Source organism: Dermacentor variabilis, chromosome 8, assembly GCF_050947875.1.
Source record: "Dermacentor variabilis isolate Ectoservices chromosome 8, ASM5094787v1, whole genome shotgun sequence".
NCBI classification, from domain to species: Eukaryota; Metazoa; Arthropoda; class Arachnida; order Ixodida; family Ixodidae; genus Dermacentor; species Dermacentor variabilis.
In genome coordinates this window covers 71,780,935-71,803,939 of record NC_134575.1, presented here as the reverse complement: position 1 = coordinate 71,803,939, position 23,005 = coordinate 71,780,935, and the positions used below count along the sequence as shown (strand labels likewise).

The window sequence follows — 23,005 nt, the reverse complement described above, 5'->3', positions numbered from 1 at the left end:
GCCCGTCTTTCCACGTTCGCTGCGCAGTCAAGTCCTTCAAGCCTTTCACGAACCCCTCTGCTGGCCATTTAGGTTTCCACAAAACATACCACCGTGTTCGAAGCCGTCTGTTTTGGCCAGGCATGTCTGCCTTTGTGGCCAAGTACATCGCTTCTTGCGACCAGTGTCAACGGCGGAAACGGCCGACTTCCCCTCCTGCTGGGCTTTTACAGCCCATCCCATGTCCCGAGACAACGATTACCATCGCTGGGATAGACTTATTTATTTATTTATTTATTTATTTATTTATTTTGAAATGGGGTTTATTGGAGCTCGCTCGAGGGATCGCAGGTAGCTCTAGATCACGAGTCCTAGCGCTTCGCATCAACAGCCCGAGCTCGGGGCTCGCGCCGCAGCGGTGGCAGTCCGCACTGTGCCACATGCATGTTACCCACTACAACTTCCCCGCGCGAAGAGGAGCCATCCTGGCGACCTAAGGTGATGATAAGATAAGGGTGTTGTGGTACGGCTTCAGGCGGCTCACGTGAACGGTCTCGCGGCCACGGCGGCGTTTGTCCGAAAATGGCGTCACCGGTTCGACCACATAATTCACAAGCGAAGTACACGCGACGATCCGGTACGGACCTTGATATTTCGGAGCAAGCTTTGGGCTAAGGCCTGGAGCTCGGAAGGGCAACCGAAGCCAGACGTGAGAGTCCACGGCGAAGGACTGTGTGGGCTGATCGTTGTAGTGGCGATCTTTGTGGATTCCTTGGGTATCTGACGTGAACGAGCGAGCCAGTTGGCGGCAATCTTCAGCATGGCGAGCAACTTCGGAAAGAGGAGTGAATTCAGAGGCATCCGGGTGATATAATAGTACCGTGTCGAGGGTAGTGGATGGTTCACGTCCATAAAGAAGGAAAAATGGTGAGAAGCCTGTGGTAGCCTGAACGGCGGTATTGTATGCGTACGTCACAAAAGGAAGGACATCGTCCGAGTTGGAATGATCAGACGCAACATACATGGTGAGCATGTCCCCAAGAGTGTGGTTGAATCGTTCCGTTAGACGGCTAGTCTGTGGGTGATACACCGTAGTGGTGCGGTGAATAGTGCGGCACGCGGCGAGTAGCTCATTAGTAATTTGGGACAAGAAGATACGGCCTCGGTCACTGAACAGTTCTCGCGGTGCGCCGTGCCGTAAGAAGTAATGCCGTAAGATGAATACGGCGACGTCGCGAGCAGCAGCCGAAGCAAGTGCAGCAGTTTCAGCGTATCTTGTGAGGTGGTCTACTGCTACAATTATCCAACGATTTCCGTTAGCACTGCATGGAAGAGGCCCATAAAGGTCAATGCCAAACCGAACAAAATGACGTGCAGGACACGTTAAAGGTTGCAGAGGGCCTGTCGTATATATATATATATATATATATATATATATATATATATATATATATATATATATATATATATATATATATATATATATATATATATATGTGTGTGTGTGTGTGTGTGTGTGTGTGTGTGTGTGTGTGTGTGTGTGTGTGTGTGTGTGTGTGTGTGTGTGTGTGTGTGTGTGTGTGTGCGCGCGCGCGCGAAGACTGGCCGCCGTAAAAGGGAGGGGGGTGAAAGGGGCGTCTCCGGTCAGTCTGGCTGCCTTTGACCCCATCAAGCACTCAATAAAGGTTATTTCTCTACCTGCCTTCTCAATAACCTACTCATGGCGCCAAGTGACAAGGCTCTGTCGCGTGGTGTCATGAGTAGTCTATTTTTTGCGCCGTGGAATATATGCGCGCACGTGTAAGAAAGTACATAAGGCCGTTATTTATAGCTGATATGTGCTTTCATTATTCCTTTTCGTTTATTTCTTTTGAGCTACTTTACTATCCTTACGTGTATGTTCTATATTTCTAATATGCGCTCGGTCCGTGTCTGCACAAATAGTATTTATGTGCTCAGGTGCGACCCGGTACCTCATTGTGCTGAAGAATGAAAAAAAAAAGAATTAATCTCATGCGATTGTTGCGGTTAACGTGAAAATACCCTAAGCGCAAGAGAACATAGCTTATGCATTAAACTACCGCTTATGAATATAATGAATTGCTAATCGAATAAAACATTCCGCAGCCATTCCGGTTAATTGAGAGCCCTGAATGATTCTTGTGTCCGAACAAGAACTTCTGAGTGGAGCACGCTTGTTGAGTTGTTTAGCAAATTCTTAAGTGGATACTGTCGACACAGCCACAAATAATAATGTAAAAAAGCAGCTTGGTTACACAACAAGGTGCCCTAGCCTGAAGCACTAAAATCGCTGCCTGGTACTGACAATGTGGTACTCCGTATTATAACCGAATTAGCAGTCAAAGCAGCTGTCTGAAATGCAGCACAAGCTCCACACTCTGGGCTCATGCATGGTTTGCAGAGAACTATCGTGTCGTCATAAATTTTTCTGTCGCATTTAATTGGCGGTGCACTCCAAGATTCACGTATGCCCGCGCACTGATTTGATGCAGAAAACAAATAATGCACCCTGTGGAACACTCGTGCAGAGATTGCAGCATAAATTTCTGAAACGTGCGGCCGCAACCGGCATTTTTTCGCAGAGCAACTGAAGGGAATATACAGTACAGGCAGCGTGAGGAGCACACTTACCCTGTGTGAACACATCCTCCTCTGTTTCCAGCTGTATGCGATGCTAGTTGACAGCTGCAGCAATGCATAGAAAACAATTTAAGCAATGGCTGCGAATTTTGTTACTGTACCAAGCCGAATAGTACGTATCTCGTTTGTTCATGCAGTGAAAAAGAATTGTGCCGTCATTAAATTAGGAACGGAAATAAAGAGGCAGCAGCACATCACTTCAGCGGTTCGGACAATCCTCGTGCGAATAAAAGAAAGCACAGCTTCTCAGACATCCCTTGGTCACTTGTACGATTGTCCTCTCGCAAGGCGCCAAAAAAAAAAAAAGATTTTTAAGGAATCAAAATAATACTGGCGATCCGCGGCGGGAATGCATCCCTTGTTTTATTTCATTTCATTTATTGAAGCCTTAAAGGCGCGGAGGCTTCACATAAGGCGGGGGCATAGAATGCAGGACGAACTCTTCATCACGCAGAAAAAGGAGAGAAAAGAGGAAGAAAAGATAGAAGAAGATTAGAAAAGGAAACAACACTCAGGAAGGAACCGAGCAAGCAGCACTATCATCGAAATCACTGTGTAAAAAAATGCTATGCAAGAGAACGAATCACTAACAATTAAACACTTAACAGGGGTCAAGTAGCAAGTGCATTTTTAACAAAACATTCAAGGTGAGGCGGATTGTTAGTTTTTCACGGAAAGTCATGTGGTCGGCGGAAGAAACACTACACTCGGGAAGACTGCTCCACACCGCTATTGCATTTGAAAAAAATAAAGGAAGGGTCCTTCACCGACGGCGTGCGGCACTGATTGTGCGCGAATGGACACCTGTGGTTTAAGCGGGGTGAGATTCTATGCGGAAGTTGTAGTCGAGTGTGTCTGGCTATTGGGTGAAAGCAGAAAGAGTGAAACATGCAGAGACGCGAGATGATACGACGTGTTTGGAGTCTGGGAAGATAGAGTGTGCGTTTTAGTTCAGTTATGCTTGTCTTCATTGAGTAGTTTGACATGATAAAGCGTGCGGCACGACTCAGAATGGCTTATAATTCGTAGTCAACAAGAAGAAAGGGAGTTAACCGAGGGGCCCGATTTTTATGAGTTATATCATAAGAAGCCAACAAACACTGACACCAAGTACAACATAAGGTAAATTCCCCTATTGTGTCCTTGGTGTGAGTGTTTGTTGGCTTCTTATGATATGACTTATAATTGGTAGGTGAGATATGCTTGTGAGGGGTGCCAGATAGATGAAAGTACTCCAGTTTCGGCCGAACGTCTGTCTAATATGGAAGTTTTTTATTAGCGAGCGATGCAGATTTCGGATTGCGACGCAAAAAAAAAAAATCAAATGTGCGCGAGGCGTTTACTCATATTGTTTCAATGTGAGTAACCCATGATAATGACGATGTCAAGTGAACACCTAGATACTTATAGCAGTTTGTTCGTGGTATTTTAGTTGAACCTATATGGTACGCGTAATTTGTGATTCTGCGCTTACGGGAAAAGGACATTCATTGGCACTCATTAAGGCTAAGAGGCATGAACCATTTTTCTTACCATGAACGATAGTGTCTATGTCTTTTTTAGGTCAGTGGAATCACCACGGTTATGGATGGCGTTGTTGATGACGCAGTCATCAGCAAAAAGTTGAAGTCTCGTTTTTGTGTTAGATGGCAGGTCATTGATATAGATTAAAAATAACAGGGGGGATAAGCCTGCTCCCTGGGGGACACCGGATGTAACATCAGAAAGGTGTGAGTCATGAGAGTTAGCGGGTGTGTATTGTGCGCGTCCTTTTAAGAAATGTTTGATCCAAATAATCCTTGATGGGGGGATTCCAAGAGTACATAATTTGGCAAGTAAGTGATTGTGGGGGACATGGTCGAAGGCCTTCGAAAAGTCTAAGTACAACAAATTTGTAGGTGATCATCCATGTACTGCAAGATTTCATTGGTGAATTCAGAGAGCTGAGTTTCGCAGGATAATTGTTTTCTAAAACCATGCTGATATGAATAGAAGTTAATTGATTCAAGCTAGTTCTTTAGATTGGTTGCTATGCAATGTTGTAGCAGTTTAAACGGGATACTTGTTAGAGAAATTGGACGATAGTTACACGCTTTTGTTGGATCACCAGACTAATGGACGGGAATGACTTGAGCCTTGTTCCGATTGTGGGGAACTTCACCAGTACTGATTGATTGTTGGAAAAGTAAGCTAAGTATTGCGCTTGACAGGGAAATGATGTCTTTAAGTAATTTGCTGCTAATTTGATCGCAACCAGCGGAGGAGGATAATTTTAGAGCGTGTATTAGCCCCAGCTATTCCATCAGCGTTAATCTGGATATCGGGCATTGTGGTCGGCGAGCGTTGTGGTAATTCGGCAGAACTAAATTTTATAGCAGGGAAAAATAACTGATGTGAAGAAGTTGTTAAGGAATGTAGCACATTCTTCAGTTTCAATTAGTACGTTGTCGTCGTTTGATAGCTGGAACTGAGTTTGGCGCTTAGGCGGGGAGATAATCTGAAAGAATTTACGAGGGTTAGACTGAAGGATTGATTGAGTGTTACATCCTTTTTGCTACAAAAAAAAAACAATGGGAAAAGTTGCAGGCACGAGAACAAGGAGCTTACAACAGCCAATACGGTTTTTCGACCTCTCATCAAATTTGAAATTTAAAGCGAATAATTTTCTCTAAGGGTTGCTGTTGCTCGGAAGCGCCTACTAAATACACAGAATGGTAAACTTCGATAAATGTCATTCGTTTCTATGTTTTACCTGTTCGAGGGTTTCAGAGATGCTGTTTAGACAATAAGAAACAGTTTAATTTTGTATGCATTCATGGGAGTATTGTCCTCCAACGTATTCTATTCTTGGTCATCCACAGTTGTTTTCCTTCACACATGTGGTGAAAACGCCGCAGTTGAATTTAAGGTTTCCTATCAAGCCGTTTTGAGCAAGGCCGTCCCGACTTGAATAAATATTCCTTGTACCGTGTTAACCCCTTCGGCATGATTAAATGTCCCGAATTTTGTGAAATTGGGAAATTTAAGGGATATCCAGGGGAGCAGCTGTCATATCACAAATTGAACGAAAGAAACCTGAAACTTGGTTTTCACACTACTTGCAGCGCAAACTGTGGTAAATGCGATTCTTCTCGATTTATAATCAGCAGTTCAAAGGTACCAACTTGCTGGTTAAATGCTAACACGCAGTTTCATTTTTCATGCATTCATAAGAATACTGTCCTCCAACATGTGGTCCTCTTGTTCAAGTACAGTTGTGTTCGTTCACATTTACAGTCAAAATGAAGCTACAGTTGAATTTAGCGCTGCCGACCACCCCTATTTCAGCGAGGTAGTCCTTACGTTTCAATAAATGTCCTTTTTGCCGTCTGAATCGAGTCGGGACGATTAAATGTCCCGAATTTTGCTTTTGTTTCATTGTTATAATTACTGACAAGTCATTTGTAGATTGTTCTCTTTTTCATCTTTTTGCGTTGTCACAAACATAAATGTGGTTGCTTACTGCTGTGGTTCTAGCTATGTTATAGGCTCCTGCCTTTCGCAGTAGAGGCTATTTGCTTTAGCTGTAGTTTTAGTTATGTTGCGGGATCTTGCCTTTCATATTACCTCTATTAAAATCTACTGGTAGCTGTGTTAGTCGCATTGCTACTGGAGCTTTCTTGTTGTGCATAGACATACTAAGACTAGACAAATTCGTGCAACATTGTTTAGATACAAACTGGTGACTCCTGGAACGGGCAAGGCCAATAGTCGATCGCCCCTCCCTATTTTCTTCTCCCCTTACCTCTTTCTGTTTTCTCTACTCAAGATTTCCAACTCTAGTGAGGTTGTAAGTGATTTCAAAGTTTTTACACATGCAGTGAAAATCTAATCCTTGAGAATGTATTATTACGGAAATGTTTTTCGGGAGAAACTTCTTGATTATAGGCATGACACGAGGACCTCAAATATATTGTCGAGCTTTCTCTGCATGCAGGACGCTTCATGACGGCATTTATTAACAGTGCCTCTTTATTTCGATACATGTTTCTAAAAACAAATAAGTGTTCTTTAGAAGTGCGATATACGCTTGAAAAGCTAGTTCATTATGTAGAAATTTCAGTAACAAAGAGTAGAATTTAATGCGCACGAAAAATAAGAGGCGAACAGCGGCAATTGATTATTTAGCTCGGAAGGGAAAGCTTTGAGCCTTAAAGTCCAAAAGAGTTCAACTACGTAGCTTAGAAGGCTCCACAAATTGTATACAGCGTTGGAAGTGACCACTCCTCTTGTTAAATATTGTTACAGTTTAGTTATATTAGTCAGTGCGTAATAAGGAATCAGATTTACATGTGTACAATATTGACTAGTGCTGCGAAAAATGAAAACGGGAACCTATTCAGTAATTAAGAAATCGAGGTCACACAACCCTAGCTAATCTTGCTCGAAACTTCAGAATATTAGTATTTGGATTTCTGTGCGAAGGCGACTCCACTCAAAGGATGTTCAAGCAAAAAAAATATAAGGGATCTCGGAAAGATTGATAGAAAAAAGATTTGACGCCCACATTGAAAGTGATAAATACGACGTGATATATGCAGCGATGAAAATCTCTTGGTGTTCATCTTGATGTTGATATTGAAGACACACTTTCAGGAAAAAGTTTTGCTCAAGATTTTCTCGCGTGGCACGCATTATGTCGGATGCGGCTGCAAAGATTAATTCTCCTAGGGTAATTACAACTATACACAAGCGTTATACTGAGGAATGAGGTGTCTTCAAGTGACAGCAGTGACGCTGGTTTCCACATAAAGGAAATTGGGTTCAGGCATGAATAGTTTGCTAAATCGCATCCGACAAACTTATAAACTGTGCGCTTCGGTTGCAGCTAATCATTACTCTACTATGGCCGCTCAACAGAAACAGCTGCGCTGGAAATTTTGCTGCGATTACGTGAGGTCGCACAAAAGCTGCGCATTCTTTGTATCGTTTATATCGTTCATATCGGTTTATACCTTAATAATACTTCCGCCTTATATTAGCAAAAATTGGAGAAGAAGAGGCCCTCTCTAACGAGCGTTGTCGCAATGTGCTTTAAGATTTTCCGGTGCAGACAACGGCGCGTTCTTATAACTCATTTGCGGTAACCATTCTATAGTTAGAGAAATAGGCATTAAGTGAGTTTAGAGCGCAGCTCATAGGCACCCGGTCCTGCGGTGAGCGTCGGGGTCCTTCGTAGCCGAACGAAGTTCAGAGAAAGATGAAAGAACAAATGCGGAGCGCAGCGGGGATGAAAGGCGGTGATAGCAAAGAACGCGCCAGGAGGAAGACGCAAGAGGAGAGTGCAGCAGAACAATGAGGCGCAAAGCGGAGGAGGAGGGCATGGAAAAAGCGTGAGAAGGACAGTGCCGTGCAAGGCGGGCTCTGCGGCGACGATGGCGGCGGGGTGACGCCACAGTAGCGTGTGTCCCCTGTTCGCCGATGACGGCACCGATTCCATATGTGTAAGCCAAGCGTTCCATAATCGGAGGTCTTTCTGCGGCGGCTGCTTTGAATCCCGCCCACGTGTCACCCACGCGCTGCCTCTCGCGATCTGCCGATTCGCGAGGCAGTCGCACCACACATCGCTCTGTTTGTGCTGTGGCTCACGAAACATGATTGTCCCTGCCAGTCAATATCGCGATAGTCAATTATCGCGATATGAAAACACCTATAAAGCTGTGCTCAAATTTTGCATTAGGGCGTATAGTAATCGTAGGTGAAATTCTTTAGCCAACCAGATGTTCTTCTGGTTAGCATCGCGACGTCATACCTTTATTTCCTCTTCTCGTTCGCAAGCAACTTTACAAACGTATCCTACAAGGAAATATCTTGCTCTATTTCGAACCTAAAGGAACGGATTAGCTCGTGCGCTCGAATACAAATACATGTGAAATCAGCACTCGTCTTTCCCAGCTACCACGGGACCTTTTCATCGGGTGAGGAAGAAAGCGCAGCCAGCGTATATTTCCTCCTCTCTGGCTTGTTGCACCAGGTGCCGCGCTGCTTGAGTGGGTTGACGTGGCGTGCTGTGGAAAGCTTTGGAGACGTTTTAGCTCCTTGTTCGTGATGTCTACGCGATGTCAGTTCATACAACTCCATCAAAGAACTACTCTGTAGCTTTTATACGAAGCAGTAACTACAGTATGCGGAAATTTTTCTTGGCTGCGCAAACATGCGACAGGCATCATTAGCTGCTTTGTGCGTGTTGTCGACTTTTTCGCTGTATCAATTTCCACTCGACTAGGGGCAGCAGTGTATGTCAATTACAGTGTGAATTACAAAACCTTCTCGCTGTCTGATCACTTGGCTTAGGGACTAAGTCATAGGAGTGTTCGTTCGTGTAAGGCACCGGTGGCATCGTGCTGTGCAAGTAATATCCAGGCTTGATTCTTTCCAAATTAGTCGTCCCCAATAACATTTCACGACGATGCATCAGCCAATCGGTTCCATGTTCCGGCGCGATGTCGGACGTGGCAGTCATACTCTGAGTCCTATTATCCAGCGTGCCAACCTATGCGGAAGGTGTTGCTTTGAGAACATCGATGCAATTAGTGCATTTTCTGTTACCACCGTGAACTGGCGACAAAGCAGACAGTGTTTAAATTTGTCGCCAACGATTGACAGAACAGGGAGTCATCCTGGCTCGTTATAATAGCAGTGACGTTCACCATCTGAATGTTTTCAGCTGGCATAGGTGACAGCATGCTCAGCCCCATCTGGGTCTCACTGCACAAGTACTACGCCCAGTCTAACTAGCCCAGCGTCTGTGTGCGCCTCTGTGCACCAGTCTTCATTGAAATGTTTCATTACATGGCAATCGGTCAGCTGATGTTTCAATGATTGAAACATACATTCCTGTCATTGGCTCCATTTAAGCTGCGCTCGTTTCTTGAGCAGCTCAGTAACCGGAGCAGCTGTCGACGCGAACTTAGCAACAAACATTCTCAGGTAAGACGCAATGCCCAAAATCGGCTGAAACGTTTTAATACACGTCGAAGTGGGGAAGTTTGCAACGGCGGACATACTTTTAGGGAGAGTTTGGACACCTTTCTCAGAGATTGAGTAACCCAGCTATGAGATCGCTGTAAGTTCATTTAGCATTTCTCACCGTTTAGTCGGAATCTCACGTGTTAGAGTATCTCCAGAATTTCGTCTAGGTTCCGAAGATGTTCTTCCGCTGTTGTCCCCCCAACAAAGATGCCATCTAGGTACACAACACAGCCGTGACCCTTAAACGGACCTAGCATGGTATGAATAGCGCGTTCGAACTTGCTGGGAGCTGTCCGTATGACGAATGACGTACGGTTGAGCTATTAAAGCCCTCATTGTGTTCGGAATTCTGTGTTATATTTGTGTTTTTCAGCGACGGTACTTTGCCAATATCTTGCATTCCGTACTGTATCAATAGTATATTATGCATGTTGAACTCCCTATAATCAACACAGAACCGCAAAGTGCTGTCTCTCATGCGAGTGAGGGCAACAGGTGCGGCCCACGGACTACGCGACGGTCTAATCTTGCCGGCTGCTAGCATCTCATGTACTTGTTCGGCAATAATAGTCCGTTCGCGTTCAGCATACCGCCGCAGTGATGCTCATATACGTGGGTTTCTGCCTCTCAGAATGTTGTGCTCAAGCAAGGAAGCACCGGGAAGTTGTGCATTGCTCTCGACAAAGAGGGCGCTACGTTGCTCGAGAACGCTACAAAGGGTCTTCCTGCCAGAAGGCTCACTTCTGAGTGACTCAGTAAGTGGCGCAAGGAGGTCGTGGAGCGGAGCTTTCGTTTACCGCCCTCAATGCTCAGTGCACATCGTCGGAAAGGACATAGTCCATGCCAAGAACGATGTCGGCAGGCAAGTCGTCGAAGAACGGGATCTCGTGTGAACACTTTGTAGCGATGGCTGTATGCAGCCGCACGTCAATGGTGCCTGCTGGCTGGACGTTTCCCCTAGGCCTGTAAAGGGTGCCAGAGTCCAGGGCTGGAAAATGGGTGGGGCGCGCTGCTAAAGCAGCGCTGAACGCGCAACGCCCGTATCTACAAGCGCTGTCGGCTCGCTGATACCGCCGATGCGAGTTGGCACCAACTGCAGGGTTCCACTCTGGTATCGCATTTCTTGTTTGTAGAGTGCAACCCATTGCTAGAACTGTTGCTAGCGTCACTAACAGAGGAGCGTCCACAATGCAGCAGGGGAGTTTGCGAGGTAGCACACAGTTACGCAGTGGCCGTGCGGCGCCGTCTAGTTGTGTCCCGTAGCAATAAAGCCTTACGGGTGAAAGTGTCAGGAGCTGTCTCTAACGCATTACACGAACAGGGGCGCTACAACGTAAAACTATTCCAAACTTTTCTATTCCAATTCTGCTATCAGCCCTCCACGATTGGTCGAAAACTTTTTTCGACCAGCCCCACTTCACCTGTCTGTCACGCGACGTCACGAAAACCGCGATAGCTCCCCGTCTGATATGATGTGTACACACTGATTATGCATGATTTGACAGATAAAAGAAAAACAGTTATTTCTGATTCGACCCCTTTTCGCCATTAGCCCTCGGCTATTGGTAAAAAGTTTTCTCGCTGCACCCACTTCCCCTGCCTGTCACGCGACGTCACAAAATCGCACAAATTCACCGCATCAAAGTGACGTGTACGCGACAAAGATGCATTAATATGCCGAAAAAAACTGAATTTTCTTCGGAATAGCCGCAGGCTGCCCCGTTCCGAAAGGAATAAAAGATGGCTGCCGCCGATCTCTGAGACGCTGGCTACTCGCAGCTGCCGGCGAGCACGGGTGTATTTGCGTATAATAAAACTTCTTGCATGGCCGTGTAACGTTTTCTAGCACTTTCGGCACGTTTACGACCTCATTCAGCCAACTCTTCTTTGCTGAGGGTCAGTTTTAGCGTCATTTTTAAGCTTCCGTTGCATGCCGCCACGGTTTTCGACCAGCCCCCACAAGCTAAGTAAGGGAAAGCCGACCAATCGCAGACGCCGGCACCACCCTCTTCATCCGGTTATCGATTTTCAGTGCACTGGCTCTGCCCCAGCGGATCCGTCTCCACTTGAGCGTTCTCCTCACTTCTTGTCAGCCAATCAGATACGACAAGCCCCTCAGTGTAGGCAATGTTATTCGTTTTTCAAGCAAATAAAAGTGACCTCCTATGAAGGAGGATGGCGTTTGATTTGTCTGTACAGACAACCTTGTGAAAGACCACCCGGTGCTTGCGTCGGTGGTTACGCACATTTGACGTCAGGAGATTGGAATAGAAACATATTGGAATAGTTTTACGCCCCAGGGCGACAGAATGCGTGGGGTCATGAATGCCATCTATGACATACATCTTGGCCGCTCTGGAAGCCCAGGTGAGGTTGTAGGTGCCAAGGAGACAGAGCTTTTCGAACATTTATTCGGCTATGCGCTCACCTGGAGCGTGGGAACGTGACCGAATCTTCATAAGGCGAGCTTCATAGGCGCTTGGTAGACTATCGGAAGAGCAATGCCGTAGTCCAGCTGGGCCTAGTTGGATATGCACGCCCATCGAATAGATCGCAAGCCTGAGCTGCACCTCGCAGATGCCCTTCTGCTATACACCTCATCTCGGTGTCTGCCCACGCGTAGCGAATTACGACAGACTCGATGGAGCGCACCCACCTTACGGGTCCTCTTAGAAACTATATGAATATGAATATTGCGGTGATTGCGCGGTTTGTCCGATGACTGAAGCAAACACGTCGGTCATTCGGTGAAGTCGTCGCGAGATAGAAGAGGTCGCTTGAGCAAACTCACTCGCGCCGCAGTCCGCGATAGCCACTGAGGAAGCCTGGACGGAGTCCATGGATGATGAGGAGAATATGTGCGGTGATGCGTGCGGCCCCAGTAGTGGTCATTTGCTTAGAAGTGTGATGCTTGGGGCCACTCTTGAAAAATTTCACTACAAGTCGACAGCGGCATTTTAAAAGAAAGACAGTGAACGCCAGACAACGCGAGCCAATTCCTGTTCGCTTTCACTTCTGTTTCCTTTCCCCTTGTCTAGTGTTATTGAGATTGTGTTTCGACTTCATTAATATATATATATATATATATATATATATATATATATATATATATATATATATATATATATATACATACGCATTGTTGTTGTTACTAGACAGTGATCTTAACCCTATCGACTCTGCTTGCATATACATTGTTAATTGTAAATGCAGTCTGTCTACCTACTCCAACATCCCCGTAACAATGTATTTACATATAGTTGTGCTCTTTGGGCTGTACAACATCTTCGCAATCTTCAAACGAATGATGGACTCGCTCCTTCGTGGTTACAAATGGTCCATCTGTCCCTGCCACCTAGACGTCTTCATTGTGTTTTCCCCAACGTTTGAAAGGCACCTTGCTCGTTTGGCGACCATTCTAGTTGACTTCCGCCGGGCGTTACTGCAGTTAAACTCCGAAGAGTAATTTCAGCAGACAACAAATCACTGCGCTTGGTCATCTTGTAAATGCTACAGGTGTCCAACCTGACCGTGACAAGATTAGCGCTGTCTAGACAGGTGCCCTCATCTACTAAGGATGTTCGGAGCTTTGTGGGATTATGGTCGTATTTCCGCCGTTTTATACGCAATTTTGCCATCATAGCCCGACCCCTAACTGAACTTTTCAAGAAGCGTGTTCCCTGCTCGTGGGGCCGCGACCAGGCCACTGTATTCTCGGCACTGACCAACTAACTTGCTCACTGCACCACCTATGTTGTCTCACTTTGGCCCATCGGCGACTGCTGAAGTTCGCACAGACGCTAGTGGGCATGGAATCGGCGCCGTCCTCGCTCAGCACCTGCACGACCAAACACGTGTTACTGCATACACCAGCCACCTCCTCTCCGCGGCTGGACGGAACTATTCGATCAGTGAACCCAGTGCCTTTGTTTGCGCTGTAGCGAAAATTCGCGCGTATTTGTGCGGCCGCGCAGTCTCTATTCTTTCCAATGACCACGTGTCACGCTTACCGGCACACGAAACATGAATCTGGACCGACACACCAAACAAATTTATCAGGTATCATACCGATAAGTCCCCGTCAAATCTACATACATCCGCAACATGGGTTACACTGTGTTTGACCCCTCTGCTTCCCACTGGTATCTTTCCCGAGTTCCTAAATTGGTTCACACGTTGTCACAACGTCCTAATAAGTCACGCGCAGTGTGGCGCTTACATGTCTGAGTCGGTGTAGTTCTTTCCCATTGCTCGGTGGACTACTGGCATCTCTGCTGAGGGTTGTCTCCTAAGAATAAGCCTGGCTTGTCGAGCGGTGTCGTCGGTGAGGGCGAGGTTGTCCCCGTAGCATAGGACGGGGCCGTTGCGCTCGGACCAAGCCTTTGCTGGCGGCCACGGTGCACAGCCGCGGGTGTGGAGGATCAAACCCAACTGGTGCAGAGCCACCGGTATCCTCCCCCTGTTCGACCGTTCAGTCTCGAGGTGCTTGGTACAGCGCCTTCTTCGCCCAGTGCTCTAGCCGACTTCTTCCGTCTTTTTCTCTGGCGGCGCTCTGCCATTTTCCACCTCGCTCCTTCCAGGTCGCCGTGAGTCTTCTTCCTCTTCTTCTCTCGCTTCTTTTCTTCTTCTACTTCACCTCGTGACACCACGTTCTTTGTTGCCTGTCATCGCCCAATCACCCAACTGGTCGCCTTCGTCGCCGGTCTCTCAGACTACAGAAATATACATTTTAGGCAATTTATAAATCTGGCAGGCTACATCAAGATGCCGATTGTCTTTCGCGACAATGCTTCGTGTGTGCTCTCCAAATCTGATTTACGCGACATATATATCCCAATATATTGCGGTGAGATGCACTCCGATAGTTTTACACTTGTTTATAGCATAAGTTATTCCACAACCTAATGCTTAATTCCGATCGAGAGTTGCCGGATTGAGCGCTTAAGTCGTCCTTTAATATCTTCTAATGCAATTGTCTCCGCGCGGGAAGTACACGTCGCGTCTGGGATTGATTCCTGGCAGGTGCTTTTTCTCGAGTAGCCTAGCTTTTCCGCTTCGCTTCAGAAGAGGCTCCTGCAGGTCATGACCACGTGCGGGGCATTGCTCGAATGCACATCCCGTCAACGAAAAAAGAAAGATGAAAAAGAGACTTTCTTCATACCTGCAGCAAAAACGACACTAGGCCGGCAGCGGTGTGCCTTTAGCGTGCATGGCCATTGACTCCAGGGTAAGCTCGGAAATCAATTTTTTCCCTTTTCCTCTTTCTTTCGTTTTGTTTTCTCGCTTTGGAATTCTGAACTGGCTAAATTTTCTAGGTACGACAGTATGGAGCGCTCAAAAATAATCTGTGTCCAATCAGCATTAAGACAAAAAATCAAGAAATGACTCTGTTCGCGTTCGAGCATTGTTCACTGTAGTTTTCTGCTTCAAATAACAAGCTTTCTGAAATACTCTAGTATCTCTGAACATCTTCACGGATGCTTGCGGTTCATAACCACGCAGCCAAATCATGTGAAGTCTTTTAGAATTTATTTATGCTACCTTGCCGGGAGATTAGTGCTCGCTTTCGCGCCACGTATACATTATATCCCGACATATCGCGGTGAGATGAACTCCAATAGTTTTACAGTTCTTCATAGCATAAGTTTTCGCCATATGATGCTTACTTCCGATTGACAGTTCCCTGATACAGCGCTTCACTCGTTCATTAATGTCTTCCGACACGGTTGTCACCGTGCGGGAAGTACACGTCACCTCTGTGATCAAATCGCTGGCAGGTGCATTGTCCCGAGTAGCACAGCCTTCTCGATTCTCTACAGAAGAGACGTTTGCAGATCGTGACCGCGTGGGGCGCGTTGGTCGCATGCACATCCTGTCGGTGAGAAAAAGAAAGAATCATAAAAGAGACCTTCTCGATACCTGCAGCAACAGACGACACTAGTCAGACAGCGGTGTACCCTTGCGTGCGTGGCAAGTGGCTCTGGGGTAAGCTCGGAAATCCATTTTTTTCCTTTTCCTCTGTCTTTCGTCTTGTTTTCTCGTCTTAGAATTCTGAAATAGTTAAAATTTCTAGCTACGACGGTATGGAGCGCTGCAGAATAATCTCTGTCGAGTCGGCGCTAAGACTGAAAATCAAGAAATCTTTCACTTTTCGTGTGAGAGCTGTTGAGCGTGGTTTCAGACTTGTCCATGGCGGATAATTGAAGTGTGTTTTTAGCGTTGTAGTATTATGTGGGCTCGGCTTCTCCGCCATATGGTGGCCTGGCCGCCTGCAGCATTATATGGTCTATCTCGGTTCCTCAGTTACCCTAGTCAAGAGTTCGAATGAGCGTTGTTTTTATGTGAAGGTGGTAAGCTCGAATTCACTTCCTGCACATTTCCTGGCTTGGAGTGATGCCTGACACTCTCAAAAATGCCGAACGCCAGAGTGGCTTTAGTAATACACGCACAACCAAATTAGGGAGACCCACTAAGCTCCACAAATAACACTCCCCCACGAGATCAGAAATTAGCCTCCCTGGTGCAGTATTCGGCCACTGACTCACAAATCACTCATTCGATCAACCAGTGGCCTTCCGATCCCAGCAACTGCGGAGCACCCGACCAAGGCGGCGGTCAAACCTGCAACGCAGCAGAGGGTGCTAAGAATCTCTAGACCTGGACAGGCAACGTTTGACACCCAAACTCTCCAGTGAAGCTAGCTTCGCAGGACACTTTGAGGAGCTATCAGGAATTGTTTAGGATATCATTGGCCTTAGTGAGGTTAGAACTGGTGAGGCTTATACAGTGCTGATTAACGGCCAAGCCTTCTGCTGTAGAGTACTCCGAGATAAGAAACAGTCCGGGGTAGGATTCGTAATCCATAAGGACATAGCGGGCAACACTGATAGGTATAGAATAGGTATAGAATAAACGTAGTACAAGCCTACGCTCCAGTGTCCAGTCATGATGATGAAATGCAACACTTCTATGGAGATGTTGAATTAGAGATTATGCAAGTGCAAACTCAGTATACTATATTCACTTGCGACTTGAATGCAAAATACTTCACTGCAATCAAGCACCTGGCAACTACAGCGTCGATTCTAGGAATAGTGGAGGAGAGAGGTTGGTAGGATTCGCGGAAAGGAATAAGCTGCGAATATTGAACACCTTCTTCACGAAGCGTACCAACAGAAAGTGAACCTATAGAAGCCCCAATGGTCAAACAATAAATAATATAGATTTAATAATTTCTGCTACCCTAGCATAGTGCGGGATGTAGAAGTGTTAGGTAAGGTAAAGCGCAGTAGTCATAGGTTAGTCAGGTCTAGGATTTACCTCAATTTGAAGAGAGAGTAAAATTAGTCGAGAAGAAGCAAGTCAACCTAGACGCATTAAGGGTGAAACCAGGCCAGTTCAGGCCAGTAATTGCAAACAAATGTGCAGCCTTAGAAGAGAGACGGAGATGACATAGAGGCATTAAAACTGTAACTAGACTCACTTCAGAAACAGCAATTAAAGCGGTAGGTAAGGTACCAAGGCAACCAGTAGGTAAGCGCTCCGAACTAACGGAAGGCCTAAAAAGAAACGACAAAGAATTAAAGTGTAAAACTCAATAGATGAGATAGAATTCACGGAACTGTCACAACTGATCAACAAGGATAAAAAAGCGATATTTGAAATTCTAACACGGGAATGAGCGAGCAAGCCGCAATCGACGCAGCCTGAAATCAGTGAGAAGAAAACTTTGCATAGGACAACCCATGATGTATGCACTTAAAGATACGTAGGGTAATTAGCAATTTCGAAGATAAGGTAACAGGAGCGGAAGAATTTATACTGTCATGTACAGTACCCATAGCAGCCATGATAGCTTCATTCGAGGTAATAACGAACAGGTTGCAGAAGCTCCTTATATAAACAGTGATGAAGTTAGCAGCGCCTTACAAGACATGAAATGCAGAAAAGCAACTCAAGAAGATGGCATACCAGTTGATTTAATCAAAGGTGGAGAAGATATCATGCTCGAAAAACTGGCGGCTCTTTATAAGAACTGTCTCACGACTTCAAGGGTCCCAGAGAATTGGAAGAATGCAAGCATTATAATAATCTACAAAAATGGAGACAAAAGAATTCAAAAATTATAGGCCCAATAGCTTACTTCCAGTATTGTATAATATATTCACCAAGATAATTTCGATTAGAATAAGGGCAACACTGGACTGCAGTCAACCAAGGGAACAGGCTGGCTTCAGGAAGGGATACTCTAGAGTGGATCACATCCATGTTGTTAATCAGGCTATACGAAAATCCTCAAAGTACAATGACCTCTCTATATGGCTTTCGTAGATTACTGAGAGGCATTTGGTTCAGTTGAGATACCAGCAGTCATAGGGGCATTAGGTAATGAACGAGTACAGGAGGAGGCTTACGCAAATATCCTGGAAAAAATCTACTGAGACTGCACAGCTACCTTGATTCTCCACAAGAAAAGTAAAGATACCCATAAAGAAATGGGTCAGACAATAACACATAATCTCTCCAATGCTATTCACTGCATGCTAGGAAGAAGTATTCAAGCTGTTAAGCTGGGAAGGCTCAGGAGCAAGGATTAGCGGCGCATATCTCAGCAACCTACAGTTTGCAGATGACATTGTCCTCTTCAGCAACACTGAGGAGAGTTAGAACAAATGATTGAGGGCCCTTACGGAGAGTGAAAGGGTGGGGTTGAAGAATCTTAGGAATAAGCCGAAGGTAATCAATAGCCTGGCAAGGAAACAAGAGTTCAGGATCGCCAGTCAGCCTCTAGACTCTCTGAAGAATTATATTTCCCTAGGTCAATTACGTAAATGGAACCCTGATCACGAGAACGAGATTCACAAAAAAATAAAAATGGGTTGGCGCGAATACGGCTGACGTTGTAAGATCGTGACTGGAAGCTTACAGTTAACATTGGTAATAATAGTGTAAAATTAGTGCATTCTACCGGTGCTGACATATGGGGAAGAAACTTGGAGATTGGCAAAGAAGCTCAAGGAGAGGTTAAGGACTGCCCTAAGAGCGATGCGGCGGGAAATGCTAGGTGTGACGTTAAGAGACAGGAAGAGAGTGGTGTGTATCAAAGAGCAAACGGGAATAGCCGACATTCTAGTTGCTATTAAGAGAAAAAAATAGAGCTGCGCAGGCCGTGTAAAGCGTAGGTCAGATAACCGATGGACCATAAGGGTGACAGAATGGATGCCTAGAAAAAGGAAGCGCAGTCGAGGACGGCACAAGATTAGGTGGGATCATGAAATTAAGAAATTCGCAGGCGCCAGTTGGAATTGATTGACGCAGGATAGCTGTAATTGGAAATCGCAGGGAGAGGCCTTCGTCCTGCAGTAAACATAAAATAGGCTGATGATGATTGTGGCAAGTTTCCATAGACCATTTTTTCTTTTGTAATTGCATTAATACACGCTCTGTTGATTTCGGTATTTGAAAAAAGTATTTATGACAGCCAGATACCACGCACCTCTCCCTCAGAGTGGCATATCGCTCCAGTACTCAGCGGCTTCCATGCGGTGGCTGTCCAGCACTTCAGCATGCAGGGCGCAACACTGGGCCCATAATTCGGCATGTAGGCGCACGCAGGATGTTGGTGTTCGCAATTCGGCAGTTAAGATTTCCCTTATAAATAATTTAAAGGCACCTAACTTCTTTCACTTGGAAAATAATTGAGTCATGGCATGCAAAGAATATAATAATGGGTCTTGTAGAGAAAATACAAGATCAACGTTCTTATTTCCATTGAGGGCAAGGCGAATGGCGGCTACCCATGGTTCTATATTGCATAACTGGAAACACTCGTTGAGAGACCGAATATCATTTTGAAAAGCGAAAAAACGTTGTATCATCAACGTAAACTCACGTGCTTACATCCTGGTGACCAAGAACGCAGCTGATCAACGCATTAAACAACATCGAATATATAACTGCGCGTTTCAAAACACCGCCAGTTCATCTGAATTTTCCTGGTGAAATTGCACTTCGTGCACAGTAAAACTCTCTCTGCCCTGCAAGAATTCACCGCTGCACGTTACAAAGTATTTAAGTGCATCAATACCCGGCATCGTCTCTAATAAAATAGGGTGTTCTACCTATCGTCTGCTTCAGAAATATCTAGTGCAACTAGAGCCGCACATTGTTTGTGGTAACATGCCGAAAAAATTGAACTCTCCGGGTCGACAAGTACGCAATAAATTGACATCTCTGGCCAATATCCAATTTTGCAGGGGTTCAGTAATGCAGGGGTTCCCCAATGTTCTCATATTTGCGTGTAACATTGTTACGGGATGTTGGGAGTATAGAAAGACTGTATTGACAATATATATACAAAAAGAGTCAGAGTAGTTGAGATGATTAACCATTAACAACACACAGCAGCCAGCGTCCTGCGATATTCATCATCCTCTCACTGTTTTCATCCTTCCATAACAGGATCCCCGGGTGGTGAAGCGCCGTCTCGCCGCATGGTAGGCGAAGAACATTGTTTCGGGGCTTCAGCCCCGAAACAATGACGACGTCAACATATGTCGGACTTGAAGATGTATCAAACTGTAGCGGCGAAATCTCATAATTTACGTCGTTAACTTCAAGTAGGACTTCATAAGGCAACGTGTAGCAAGAAATAAGTTTCTGGGATAGGCCAATCCGACGAAATGGCGACCATAGGAGCACCCAAGCACCTAGCGCGAACTTAACATCGCTATGGCAGTGGTCGTAACGCTCTTTTTGTATATGCTGCGAGGGTAATAAACGAGATCGGGCGAATTGACACGCCATGTGAGCGCGATCGATGACTTCACGAGCGTACTCAGTTGCAACCCGTGGCACAGAAGGGACGATGGTGTCAAACGGCAATGTGAGGTCGCGGCAATACGAAAGACAAAAGAGTATCCTGCATTGTCATGTCGGGACGAGTTATAAGCGAACGTCACGTAGGCGAGCGCAGCGTCCCAGTCGCGGTGATCATGGGAGACGTACATCGACAGCATCTGTGATTGTTCGGTTGAGACCGTTCGCTTAAGACTGTTCGTTTGTGGGTGGTAGGCGGGGGACAGCTTGTGCTCAGTGGCAAAAGAGCGGAGGAGGTCGTCGACAACTCGAGACAAGAACGAGCGGCCGCGGTCTTTAACTGTCAAGGTGTACCGGGGTGTAGAATGACGTCGTGAAGGAGAAAAGGGGTGACGTCTGCTGTTCAACTAGGCGGCAACACCTTTGTTATCGCTTAGCGTGTCGCGTAATCAGTAGCGACGGTGATGTACTTATTCCCTGTAGTCGTCGTCGGAAAAAGATCAAGCAGGTCAAGCTCTACGCGAAAGAATGGTTCTGAGGGAAGTTCATTTGGATGGAGTCGGCCGACGGGTGGCAGGGGATGTTTTTTTCCGGCACTGACAGAATTTGCAAGTTGCGGCGTAACGACGCACAAAGCAGTGCAGACACGGCCAGAAGAACCGGCGTCGTACGCGGTCGTACGTACGCCAAACTCCACGGAGTGCCGCCGTTGGTGCATCATGAAGTTGTTCGAGAGCGATGCATCGCAGATGACGAGGAAGGACAAGGAGCAACTCAGGACCGTCAGGGTTAATATTGCGGCGGTAGAGAATGCCATCGTGCAGCACGAACATGCGGCACGTGCCGTCAGTGCTGCTTGATTGCACTCCGGCAATGATGTGCTTAAGGATTCGCCGCGTTGTTCCGCTCGCATGTCGGTCGGGTCAGTGAAAGCCATCACGCAGCTCACCGGGTCCTGCGCAGCAGGATCAGCGGGATCCACGTGATGACGGGAGAGGCAGAGTCCTTGTGCTGGCGCCCAGTCTTGTAATTGACAATAAATCAAAATTCTGGGAGCCGCAAAGCCCAGTGACCAAGCCGTCCTATCGGGTGCCGGAGGGAAGACAACCAGCAGAATGCGTGTTGGTCTGTAATGACCGAAAACATGCGGCCGTACAAATATGGCCGGGACTTGGCCCAGTCCTGTTCGGTGATGGAGTGATTTATGTCAGCAGGTGACACCAGGCGGCTAGTGTAAACTATCACGGACCCGGTACCATTTTGTTGTTGGGCGAGAACAGCGCCGATGCCATGGCCGCTTGCGTCAGTGTGGAGTCAAAGTGGGAAAGTATGGGAGGGGTGATCAGAAACCCGATGAGAGCGGCGAACGCGTGAGCGTGCTCCGGGCCTCATGAGAATGATCTGTCAGAGGCCGAGCAACGTCGGCAAAGTTTTCGACAAAACGGCGAAAGTAAGAACACAGGCCGACGAAGCAGCGCACGTCAGAAGCTGAACGGGGCAGAGCGAAACTGCGTACGGCGCGAACTTTTTCCTGATTGGTTTGGACACCGGATGCGTCAAAGAGGTGTCCCAACTCGGTAATCTGACCGCACCCGAATTGACACATTGTAGAGTTCATTTGGAAGCCGGCTTTTTGCAAGACTGCAAGAATGGCAACGAGTCGGGTAAGGTGGCTGCCGAACGAGGGAGAAAAAACAATAACGTGGTCAAGGTAACAGAGACAGGTGGTTTATTTGTAGCCTCGCAGGACAGTGTTCGTCATACGTTCAAATGTCTCAAAAGCACTGCATAATCGAAAGGGCATGACTTTGAACTGATATGTCTTCCGGCGTGATGAAGGCCGTCTTCTAGCATTCCATTTCATCAACTGAAATTTGCCAGTAGCCGTATCGAAGATCATCATCATCATCACCACCATCATCATCATCATCGACATCATCATCATCATCATCAGCCTGGTTACACCCACTGCAGGGCAAAAGCCTCTACCACACTTCTCCAACTACCCCGGTCATGTACTGATTGTGGCCATGTTGTCCCTGCAAACTTATTAATCTCATCCGCCCACCTAACTTTCTGCCGCCCTGTGCTACGCTTCCCTTCCCTTGGAATCCATTCTGTAACTCTTAATGACCATTGGTTATCATCCCTCCTCATTACGTGTCCTGCCCATGCCCCATTTCTTTTTCTTGATTTCAACTAAGATATCATTAACTCGCGTTTGTTCACTCACCCAATCTGCTCTTTTCTTATCCCTTAACGTTACACCTATCATTCTTTCAATAGCTCGTTGCGTCGTCCTCAATTTAAGTAGAAACCTTTTCGTAAGCCTCCAAGTTTCTGCCCCGTACGTGAATACTGGTAAGACACAGCTGTTATAAACTTTTCTCTTGAGGGATAATGGTAACCTGCTGTCGTTGATCTGAGAATGCCTGCCAAACGTACCCCAGCCCATTCTTATTCTTCTGATTATTTCATTCTCTTGATCCGGATCCGCAGTCACTACCTGTCCTAAGTAGATGTATTCCCCTACGAC

The 23,005-nt window shown here is 46.3% G+C and overlaps 1 protein-coding gene and 1 long non-coding RNA gene across 4 annotated transcripts in view; one reads left to right on the top strand and one right to left on the bottom strand.

Moving 5' to 3' along the window:
• Positions 1 to 23,005, bottom strand: part of LOC142590323 (uncharacterized) — a 246,836-nt gene that overhangs the window by 154,251 nt on the left and 69,580 nt on the right. The gene's annotated exons all lie outside the window — the stretch shown is intronic.
• LOC142590322 (uncharacterized) overlaps positions 14,733 to 23,005 on the top strand; it is a 31,180-nt gene continuing 22,907 nt past the window's right edge. The window contains exons 1-3 of one of the 3 annotated variants that reach the window (XM_075702364.1): positions 14,733 to 14,878; positions 15,577 to 15,636; positions 20,113 to 20,147. In XM_075702364.1, coding sequence (XP_075558479.1) covers positions 14,861 to 14,878; positions 15,577 to 15,636; positions 20,113 to 20,147 — 113 coding nt within the window. In that variant the 5' untranslated portion in view covers positions 14,733 to 14,860. The remainder of the gene's footprint in view (positions 14,879 to 15,576; positions 15,637 to 20,112; positions 20,148 to 23,005) is intronic. The other 2 variants (XM_075702363.1, XR_012830071.1) reach the window with 2 other exon arrangements.